The 12,215-nt window shown below is 31.6% G+C and overlaps 1 protein-coding gene across 14 annotated transcripts in view; it reads right to left on the bottom strand.

Moving 5' to 3' along the window:
- LOC111064130 (protein scribble homolog) overlaps positions 1–12,215 on the bottom strand; it is a 121,538-nt gene that overhangs the window by 24,392 nt on the left and 84,931 nt on the right. For all 14 annotated transcript variants that reach the window (XR_005570769.1, XR_005570768.1, XR_005570770.1 and 11 more), the window contains 4 exons: positions 10,971–11,129; positions 10,014–10,250; positions 8,300–8,413; positions 6,110–6,301 (listed from right to left, as the gene is read on the bottom strand). Coding sequence is in view for 7 of the 14 variants with exons in the window: in XM_039423827.1 (XP_039279761.1) it covers positions 6,110–6,301; positions 8,300–8,413; positions 10,014–10,250; positions 10,971–11,129 (702 nt within the window). In the remaining 7 variants the exon portion in view is untranslated. The remainder of the gene's footprint in view (positions 1–6,109; positions 6,302–8,299; positions 8,414–10,013; positions 10,251–10,970; positions 11,130–12,215) is intronic.

Raw genomic sequence — 12,215 nt, 5'->3', positions numbered from 1 at the left:
TTCCTATATTTATTTATTTACACTCATAATAAAATCAATTATTGGAAGAGGATCGACTGGATTGCCCCTAAAATGTTTCTCGAATTTTGATAGTTCATTTAATTCAAATGAGGTTAATATTTTTCAAAATAGGTAGATACATAAGACTGAATAATTACTGAGTTTTATAACTTTTTAGAGTTGATAGTTGTGAAGGTAAAAACTCTTCATTTTCTAATATTTTCACAGAAGAACGAGTAAATATAAAACACGAATGACTTTGATTTTTAAAGTATGAATTGTTTTAAACAATTTATCTAAATTGATCCAACTCAACTATGTAATTGGTTAAAAGAAATATCTTTACTGATCAACAGGTACTTTCCAATAATAATTCACAGTTTTATTCGATTCAGGTTTGTATGGTAAAATATATGAAATAATTCATATAAAGACTTCAATTTGATAAGATGAATAATTGAGTCAATTCAGAAGGAATAATAATTATAAAAATAGATTGAAATAGACACTTGAAAAATAGGAAGATACATCATAGGAAAGAGTTACTACTGACTTTTATAACCTTTTCAAGATTGAACAGAATAATTCTTTGAAAATATAAGGTTTGAACCATCCTTTTTCAAGTCTAGGTGGATAATTGCATAGACATAATTTGTATAGCCTACAAGAATACAATAATATAATCAAACTAATATAAGAATATTATTTAAATTTCAAATTTATTCTTGGTTAGCTGGTGAGATGCATTGAGAATATTACGCATGCTCTAAATACAGTGAACTGCCAAAAATACGAACTTCACTTTTCTAAGAGGAAAAATAGTGAAAATTGATTAGTTCATTACGCACAAGAAGTTCCAACTCTCTTTACTCTCTCTTACTGAGAAACCAATTGGAGAAGAAAAATCAAAAAAAGTCCGGTTTGGTTACTCAACAACCAAACTCAAGAACTGTTTTGATTAGCTCTTGTTTTAGTTTCTCAAGCTGCCCCAAGGAACTTATTGATGGAAGATTATTATGAAAGAACGAAAATTAGCTCAGTTTGACCTTGTTTACAAACAAACTATCGATATTTGTTCTCAGTATGTTCAGGTACAACAATTTATCAAAACTTGGGAAAAAAGAAAAACTTCGTTAAATATTGGCACCTTGTAGGACCAATTTCATAATTTTATCCAATATTCCATTCCCATCAAATATTACTGTTCCATAGATTTTTCTTGTGAAGTGTAAGACTGTTTTGGTTGATGAGTGTCCATCGCTCATAAATACAGCCCTAGATCACGAAAACTCTTGAAAATTTCCAAATCCAAGTAATTCGTGAATAATTTGCACATGAGTGTTGAAAAGCAATAATGAAATGTTCACGTGATGGTAAAAAACTATTAAAAATGCTTAAACATTGCATTACAGTATAATAATTTTGTGACTTATCATTACAGACATGATACATCCGTATAATGGGAAGTCCACTGTACTGAAATAAACAATAATTGAGATGGATATTATTATATAGTAGCTTGACAACAACCATACCAAAGGGATACACAGAAGTGGAACATTTTATTTGAATGCAGGGAATATATTTAATAGCATAAAATATATTTCACATGCTTGGATTCAGCAATTTGTAATGCACAACAAATATTTTAGGATACAATGTAACGGAAATAATACAGTCAATTGTAACACTGGTACAATCAAGCATGATCAGGGTAATACAAAAATTAAATGATTCAGAAACATTCCCAGGGAAAAAATTGAAGTATTCAAATCATAGTTTAATGATAGAGAAAAAATACGATTTCCAATTATTCTTCAGTACGATCTTCAAATTATGGATGGATGTGAAACTTGAACTTCACAAGTAACACAATACTAAGTTTTAATAAATTGTTTCAACAATGAGTCTTCGAATAGTCTTTTTCTCGACTAAGTCAATCAGTTAATCTTTTCATCAGATATGAAAAGCTTCATTATCAGAGTTGAAAAGAGCATTGAAACTTACAGTATTGAAAAAATTTAAAAGAATAGTTGTATTTGAGACTTTAGTAATTCAATATATGAATGACAGAAAATCCAAAATACCAGGAAAACAATCAGCTTAATAGGACTTCTGGTGCAGTAATTCATTAAAGAATTTGGAAATCACACTATTATCTCTAGAACAATATTGTACAACATTGATTCGTACATGCTAAATAAAGTAATAGTTAAATTTATTAGTTGACCATAAGGACCGTATCACTTAGTAGTGCGATACGTGAACAATAATCAATAGTCAGTCATTGAAGATAAGAAAATAATTTATTAAAGTAGGCTATAAAATATTAAAAATATTATTTGAAATAGTTGATCTTATAGAATTGTGATTTAACCATGCCTTGAAACATAACCACATTGGAACATAAGATTTTATAGAATGTCCAATATAAATGGCATTTGTGTGTCTTTAGAATTAAAGCTGCAGAGATCTGAATGGGCTTTAGCGGGCTACATTCGATTTCCAAAAAGAAAACATAACAAAATAACATAAACTATTATTATAACATTTATCTTTACAGATCTATTCTGTATTTCCCATGTAAAAACGTATTGTATAGAAAGGTAAGTTTGTAATGAAACATTATACTTTACAGTAATTAACATCTACAAGATAATGTCCACAAAAAATCATACATAAAAATGAATGGGAGAGAGAACCTCACATTTTAACATTAGGATGAAAAACATACATCTATTTTGAACAATAAAAACTAAAAGTCAACGTATCTTTGTTATTGCATGCAGTTCATTTGCTTCTAATATCAGTTTTTCAAGTTTTTTTATTATGTAGGGTACTGTATACATATATGTTATTGTGGAATAATTGAACAAATTATAAACGTGAGAACATACTAGTAATATTACTTTATACACGCTATTGTACTGGTGAGAAATAAGAGTGGAATAACAATTAATTGTTTCAATTCATTCACAGCAAAAGTCCACAGAAAAATATGCTAATAATTAGTAATAGGACTATTGTTCTGCTTAAATATTTTCAATAAATTTAATAGAACTACGACAATGAACTAATAAATTATAGTAATATATTAATAGTAAATAAATAGTAATGAGCATATCCAACATTTGTTAAATAAAAATGGTTTCTGACATCGTATCCGATACAATTTACTGTTTGTAGTACAATAGCAATGTTCATAAAACCACCTTCAAATTGATTTATCATTGTATCGAACAATGAATAATGGCAAATGAAAAATATTTTCAATACTATTATCATTTTTTTATAAGTGCTAATAATTTCTTAACAGAAACATTTAATTTTGCATCAGTTTATTCGCTTATAAAACTCCGACAATAATGCTTGATGTGAAGGTTTCTAAAGAAATAAAAATTATAAGTAGACCCAAAAGTTGAAGTTGAATAAGAGCACTGTTATACATAAAGACTACAGAATTTACACAACATATTGTAAATTTGTGACAATATTGGTGTGAAAATAAATGAATGAAGAAGTTAACATTTATGATGATTGAAGGAATATAAGTGAGTAATATGTCAAGTGCATTGTTCATAGTATTCAGGAATAAAATCAACTAGAATAGTTGGAAAGATATCAGGATTTAGCGAAACGTTACGAATACAAAAATGTAATTTTTTATGATGACTTACGTTTACAGCGTAAATAGGTTACGTTTACAGCGATAGCGTGAACTAGATAACACAGTAATTAATTCGAATGTTTTTGTGTTTAATATATTATATCTAAATATGTTATCCCAATTTTACTCATTAACAAAATATTAATCGTAAATCGTCATTAAAAATATTAAATCGTTTTACAGAACGATATAAATAAGCTAATGTATAGGGTATTTACTGAGAAACTGATGTTTTTTTGGAAAAGTTACAACTTTTTAAATAATGAACGAAATATTTATTTTCCTTAGACAATGTGTTTTATAAACTTGAAATTTTGATATAATTATATAATAATCAACTGGAAAATAAAAAATGACATAGGTGAAAACTCTCCGACTGATTTCAAGTTTTGAATTCTCTTCGGTTGGCTTTCTCAAACTCGGGTGCTTGAATTCAAGAATAAAAACGAGATTTCAGAAACACCCAAATAAAGTAGAATGGTGGTCAAATTAGACCGTGGGGACCAAGAATCATCTCCAATTTGATGCAATACTTTTCCAGGAAAGTTTGTGAGGCAAGTTTCATTTATTATCAAAAAATGTAGGAATTAACTCTACACTATTGTTGACAAGAATTCGCAAGCTTATACAAATGAAAATTGAGAACTTTCATCAATATCTTTCTTTTAACCACTTGTTTTGTACTATCCTGTACAAAAACATCCGTTTCCCGGTGAACACCCTTAATATGTAACTTACTGATAACATATATGAAAAATTAAAAACCCTTGTCTTTCGATTTATTGGTCATTTTTAAAGAATTCAGGTCAAGTAATGTGATTTGTTGATTCAGTGAATTCATAACTCGTTAGTTATTCATCAATTCACTAATATCATTCAAATTATTTCACTAATTTTAATCTAATAAGTTGAATAAAATGAAAAATATAAGAATATCCAATGAAAACCATGGAAATAGCACTGAGCTTAAAGAATACTCAGCATTTAATGAGAGAAAATATGATAATATGTCAACTACATAAGAAAGTAATATTATATACTCAAGTTCAATTAATATTCCCAATGAATTAATCGTTATAGAATTCAGAAATTCCTCACATGAAGGAAAATGGTAAAACAGATTTTGATATAAGAACAAGACGGACGGGAATGAAAAAGACATGAGGCACATTCCAAAAATAAAGTGGATCGAAACCCAAAAGAAGCATGCTTAGATGTACAAACACACGTTAAGGTACAGATCACACCATACACTAATGCAATATTAGAAAAGTCTTAGATCCCAGGTAAATCGTGCATAATCAAACTACACAGAAAAAAGTTGTTAAATGACAACATTGCAAAAGTCGACGTTTGGGATTGGGTTGCAAATAGAAAAATAACAGACAACAGAGAGAGAGGAGGGATCTACATAATATTAAAATGATTGGAAAAAGTAAAACAACAGACAACACATAGAGAGGAGGGGTCTACGAAATATTCACTTGAAGTTGCATGGTATATGACTTTTCAAACATCAAAGGCTAATATCTAATGTATATCATACTGTAATTCATGAATCACTTTCATAAAACTAACAAAGAAATAATGGAATTCGACAAGATTGTCAAGCAATAAAATTCTCTGAATTTATTTAAACACAACGAATTATACGTTTCAAAGACGACAGATTATGATCATAGGAATACACTTGACTGTGATATTTCCAACTCCATATTACAGACTAGCAGTCATTTTTATTTAAATCCATTTGAATGGACATTCGTTATACTGTATTGTAGTTTTAACAAAATGTTAAGAGATAAAAATGTTTATTCATCTAGCTATTATTTATTCAATCATTTAACATAACACAACTTCCAGAATAGTACCACAGGCTTAAGCCCAAAACGGTTCCAATTTTAAATGTCAAATTTGAATACATACATCGTAGTTTGCAATGAATGACGAAGTTACTTAGGCCTACTTCTTAAGCTAGCTTCACACACATCGATTTTTGGACGTACGATTATTTGCCGTCCTTATAAATTCTATTGCATTAATCAGATGATGCTTGTCAAGTTTCGTTTAATGTGATAGAAATCATAAAGACGGCAAAAAATTGTACGTCCAAAAATCGATGTGTGTGTAACTGGCTTTCAAATGACAGACTCTTTCAGTACCAAATTGTTAAATATTTGCTCTATTTACTGTCAAGAACGTACAAACACCAAAAATTGTTGCTCCAATAATACAGATGACATAATAATGAGAGCTGATACAATATAGAGTAGAATCGCTGCCTTTATTTTGACCTGGGAGGGAGGATTTAGGGTGCAGCCGGCCCTCTTTTACACTCAACACTCAAAATTTATTACATTGGTAGATGTTGTCGAATTCCATTTTTAAAAATCTGATAAAGTACTGGAGATAATAATTTTAAATGTGTTAATGAAAACTTACGATTTGCTGCTGCTGCTGCTGCTGTTGTTGTGGCTGTTGACTGGACTGAGGTGCGAGCGTGTGCTTGCTCATGACAATGGTGGTCGTTTTGAGGCTGTCACCCGATTTTGGTCCCCCGGGCGATTTGGGCTTGGTTAAGGTGTCCGCCCCGCCAAGCGCCAGCAGCTCAGCTGCCCGCACTACATCCAGCACCTTCGTCAACCATTTCACACTCATCATTCAACCAAGAATTGAAATAAAATAATCATCAATTGAAAGTTGTATTTTTCAATGAATCAGGTTATGAGAATAGGATGAGCCAGACACAAAACCAATGTAAGCTATTGATCAACTTGGGAAAAAAATCGGGGGACTCTAATTATTTACATTATAAACAAACAAACAAGTCAGAACATTTTATAAATGAATGAAAGAATTGCTCATAGTCCTTATAGGTACGGAATACGAGATACATGTTTGACGCATCATCACGTCTCAACTATTGAAATGATTAACTTTAAATTTTGCATAAAGATTCTCAATTTTCCATGGATAGTAGTCTTCATTGAAGTAGGATGGTAAATAATAGTTATGTCTATTTCAATTTTTATTAATCAATCAATTCCAATTCTGTTGATTGAAATAATTTATTCAAAATGCCAGACACAGTGTAGCTATCAAAACGTCATTTGCCAAGTGGAATGGTTCCATTCGCCATGCTGCAATGGTAGCTTGCGTGATTGTGGAACCGAAAATCCCCGGTTCGAACCCAGCCGGAGGCAATATACATGGTGAGCATAAAGTCTTGCCCTGATTTTTAAAATTTATTACAGAATAACCGTTTGACATAATAATTTAAATCTGGCACTGTTACATAGGTTAGTGTTAGTAGTTTTTTTGACCAATAGATGGCGCTAGTGGTCCTAAACAATGACGCTGTCTGTTAGTTCACGTTAGTTGCGATCAAAATGACGTCGAAGCAGGAAAAAGCACATTGTGTGCTTTGGTTTCACGAAATCGCCCATCAGCGTTCAGCGTAATTTTCGGGCTTAAATCAATAAAGCGATGGTATGACAGGTTCAAAGAAACAGGCAGCATTTGAAGATCTTCCTAGAAGTGGCAGGCCTAGTGTGAGTGAAGCAACTGTTGATCGTGTTCGGCAATCATTTCAACGGAGTCCGTCTAAATCAACTCGTCAAGCATCACGTGAACTTCAAATACCGCAAGCAAGTGTTGTGAAAATTCATCATAAAAGGCTTAGGTTGCATGCATATAGAGTGCAAATCGTGCAGGCCTTGCAACCAAATGATTTGCTGAGACGTGCAGAATTCGCAACTGAGATTCTCAACAGGATTGATGGGGCTAACGATTACTTAAATCGCATATGTTTCACAGATGAATCCACCTTTCTTGTCAGTGGAATGGGAAATAGGCATAATGTCCGTATATGGGGATCAGAGAATCCACACGCTACTGTACAGTTACAGCGAGACAGTGAAAAAGTTAATGTTTGGTGCGGCCCAATGCACAAACAAGGTTTTTGGGCCGTTTTTCTTCACGGAAAAAATCATTAGCGCTAACATTTACTTAGACGTGTTGCAACAGTTCATTGCACCACAGTTAGAAGATTAACAACCATGGATAATAATTTTTCAGAAAGATGGAGCACCCCCCCCCCACTGGGCTTTGATAGTGCGTAATTTCCTAGATGAAACATTTCCGGATCGGTGGATTGGAAGGGATGGTCCAACACCCTGGCCACCACGCTCTCCAGACATTATTCCCCTTGACTTTTTTTCATGGGGATATATCAAGGACAGAGTCTTCGCGACACCAGTTGCTGACATCGACGAATTGAAGGCTAGGATACAAGCTGCTGTGGGTACTGTGACAGAACACATGTTACAAAACACCTGGCGAGAACTGGAATACCGCTTCGACATTCTCCGGGCTACCAAGGGGGCACACGTTGAAGTTTACTAACGTAAGTGATATTAAAAAAAACTACTAACACTAACCTATGTAACAGCGCCAGATATAAATTGATATGTCAAACGGTTATTCTCTAATAAATTTTTAAAATCAGGGCAAGACTTTATGCTCACCCTGTATTTTTTCCCTAGGAATTATTCCCCAAAAAATGCTATAACGGAAATAAAATTAAGCGAAGGAATGGATTTAAGTTTGCAATAGATGATATTGACAGTATACCTTTTCAGGAGTTGATTTCGATCTAATCTCGTCCAACTCTTTGCAGTCTTTTTCTTTCCGTACATCTTCTTCTTCCTTTTCCCAGGCAACAAGCTCCTGTTTCATTTCCTGTTCCTGTTAAATGAAAATTGTGCTTGAAATTCCATCAACTTCCACCACACACTAGTAATAATCGTTTCATTGTATACCGATACAAACTATGTCAAAACTAGAATTTCAAAGTTTTTATATCTAAATAAGCATTTAGTACAGAAGCATTTGAGTTTATTGCCGACCGATCATCGATTCTCAAGGGTCTAGAGGCCTATTTGTTTTGAAAATTAGTTTTAAAAAGAAATTGTAAATATTTTGGAAATTTTTTTCAAATGAAGTTCATCTTAATTATTATAGAAGTAGCTAATCACCTTATTAGAATTTTAACAACGTTTAAAAAAGGTACTAGTTATTTCTATAATAATTGAACAATTCAAGTAGCCATATAAAAATACTTTTTTAGATGTTCATCTTACTTTAAAATTATGGATAAATGTTCTACTGTTTCCAACAAAGGTCGATCGAATGAACTCCAAATAAATGAAGTTTCACAAACATTTTAAATGACAGATTACATATTTTGGATCTGGAAAGACGACATATATAATGTTTAGAAAATGGTCGAGATTCAATAAAATAGAAATCTCTTAAAACAAGCCTAGAGCTTATGCGGATCCCCCCTCAGCTTAAATATCAAAATTTGAAATGATTGTAAATGTACCTTGAATCTAGAAGTGTACTTGATTCATACACAAACATTAACCAAGTTAAAAATAATTGAAGCAACCCAATTTATCGGCTCACTGATGGTAGGAATAGCAGTAACTGTCAATGGCATGCTCCAAGTGACTATTAAAGTCCTAAAATATGAGAAGTCTGAAGTAGGTCTAGTCACTAGAAGCAAGTCATCTAACTTAAGTCACATGATAAGTAGGAAATAGTGACTATTCCAATGATAATGTGCTAAAACCGTTAATCAATTATCTATCACTTGCCAGAAAATAACAGACAGCTTCAAAACTAAGGAATGTCACAATAGAAGACATGACAAATTTATGTGGATGTATTTGAATCTGTTTAGAGGTAAGTTAGAACCGAGCTATGTTCAGTTTAATTCCATTCATTCATTTTTTTCTATTTATAGCATTCCTTATTCTTCATTGATTGATACAATACGTACATCACCAAAATGATAGGGAGCGAAAAAAGGTAACCTTGTGCTATTCCTCTACAATATTTAGATAAGGTTACAGATAGTCCGGAATAGCATATTTTCGAAATGTATATCACATTAAATTGTACATCATCAGCCTTAAATCCTCAACACTATTCAATCTTAATACTTATTATCCTGAATTATTTAAAGCTAAAAAGTATACAACTAATTTCAATAGATAATAATTCGTTGATAGAAATTGATACTGTGAAACATTTCTAACTAATTGAAAAACACAGATTTTGATGTCAATTCAACATGATTAATCAACTTAAAGGACAACAATTTTGTACAGTTGAGGATGTGTTAGTTTCAACACGGTTCAACACAACTGCAGTCGGTAAGTTGATTAATGAAATTGATTAATTTTATATTGAAAATTAATAAATATGATTAATAAATAATGAAATCAGTGTTTTCAATTAATTTTAATACATTTTTGGTACATACTTGAATTTGACTTACCTGCTTCAAGGTATCAGAGTCGTAATCCTTGTCAAGACTAGATACACTGTGAGAGGCGGACTTATTCTCTTTAGTCAACTTGCCTTCAGCTAAGAGTTTCTCTATTTCGGCTTTGTCATAACCTTTACAAACAACTAATTGGATTTCTCGGCCGGACGTTCTCAGACAGTTGACAGCTTCTTGGTGCGAAGCTCCTAGAAGAGATGTGCCGTTCACTTCTAATAGTCTCATTCCGACCTGCAAACATCACATCACCAATTTATCAATATTCAAGTGGAATAAGTTTCAAGATGAATGAAGAAGCCTACAATTTGATGAATTGTGTTCCTTTTAATGAATATTTTATGCATTTATAGAGTGAGAAGGTCAAGTGTGCAATCATAGCATCAGGATATTACAATATAAATAATACTTATAATTTCACATTAATAAACAAATGCAAAATAAAACTTGGAAAGAAATTTTAAGAAAAACAAAAATTTATATCAGAATAATTCTTAACACACATTCATGATTTAAAAGTGTGTGATCTTATTTTTTACACTGAAATTATAATTTTCGAGTGTATCATATAAATACAACAAATATAATGAGAATAGCTTAACATTGAAAAAAGCTTTTTTCTATGAGAGAATTACTCTTAGGCTTAGAAGCCTCTTTTCACAATACTTTCAAAATACTGTACAAATTTAGAGGAAATTCTGGATATGAGATTAATAGAAAGAAGTACTAAGCAAACTAAGTCATCAGAAACCCTTGAAGTTTTATTAAATTGAAACAAACATTTGAACAAATCTCATTTTCTTTGGCTCTTTTTCGATTTTCACATAAAAATGTAAGGCCCATTGACGGATTAAATGATATATATTCAGGCTGTGGGACCTTCCCGCAAGGGACCCCTCACCAACTAAAGCCATACGAATTTACTTTTACATAAAAATGGATCGCATATTTTACCTTCAATCGTCCGTCTCTCTTTGCTGCACCGCCTGAATTTATTTTCGAAATGAAAACTCCTTCGTCAGTCTTATCGAGAGGATTGCCCCTGTGTCCACGCAGGCCTCCCTTGATATGCATTCCCAGCTTTTCTCCCTCTCCTCTTACGATGGTCAATTTCTGTTCAAAAATTGTGCATACAGAATAAATTAACCAAGAAATTGTCTGAGATGTTCGGTTGATCTTATTAATATATATTACTAGTCACTATACAAACTTAATAAGTAATTAGTTAATCGTAATAACTCGAGATTACAAAGGGATTTCCAATAACAAAAAAATTGCAATAAAATGCCATTTTAATATAACTGGAATAAATATTATATTGAATGATATACCACCACTGGAATGCAAAAAGAAAGAATAATTTGGATAAATTACCAACATATTGGATGGAACAAAACAGCTTTTATTCATCAATGTTCCATATGGAAATTAATGGAAATTTTCAATTCAGAAAGATTTTGAATACGCACAAGATTAATAGTAAAGATAATTCATATTTTTAATTTATTACGTTTAGATTTACGTTCAATCTACTAAGATGACGAGAAGTCGAAGAGAAGTAGGAAGTCTGAATGACAAGAAGCAAGTAACACTGAAAGAGTTGAACACAATAAAATGAGAGAGGGATAATAGAAAATGAAATTCACAACTCAATAACATTTAAACAACTCATATAATAACAAAAAAACAACTCAATAACACTAACAAAACAATAGAGAAATAAAAAGAAGATATTATGCTGTGGAACTTAAAATTTAAACTTATATCATGTGCAATATTCATCTATTCATTTCAATTTTTACTGATCAAATGAAACTGAATAAGCTTTCATTGCGACTCAAAATTGATACTCGAAAGGCAAGAAGAAGCATTGAATATACCCATGCTACACTTTACTGAAAAATGTTAATACATTCGCCTCAAATCGAAAAATGTATGTAATAAAAGCTAAAGCAGTTGTAAATGATAAATTATGTAATAACAGAAGTTAGTTAATAATACGTGAAATTCAACTAATTGATCTAATTTGTTAACTTAATAGAATAATTCAGCTCTCCACATGCTCTCAATAATAAATGTTAATATAACCAATTCATTAAATATTTTGACAGTATGGTGTAGCAAACAAAGCAGTGACTTGCAACTAGATGAATACGATTGAAAGTAGACACATAAGACAACGTATTACGAGGGGAAGTC

Source organism: Nilaparvata lugens, chromosome 1, assembly GCF_014356525.2.
Source record: "Nilaparvata lugens isolate BPH chromosome 1, ASM1435652v1, whole genome shotgun sequence".
NCBI classification, from domain to species: Eukaryota; Metazoa; Arthropoda; class Insecta; order Hemiptera; family Delphacidae; genus Nilaparvata; species Nilaparvata lugens.
This window is presented reverse-complemented; position numbering and strand designations above follow the sequence as displayed.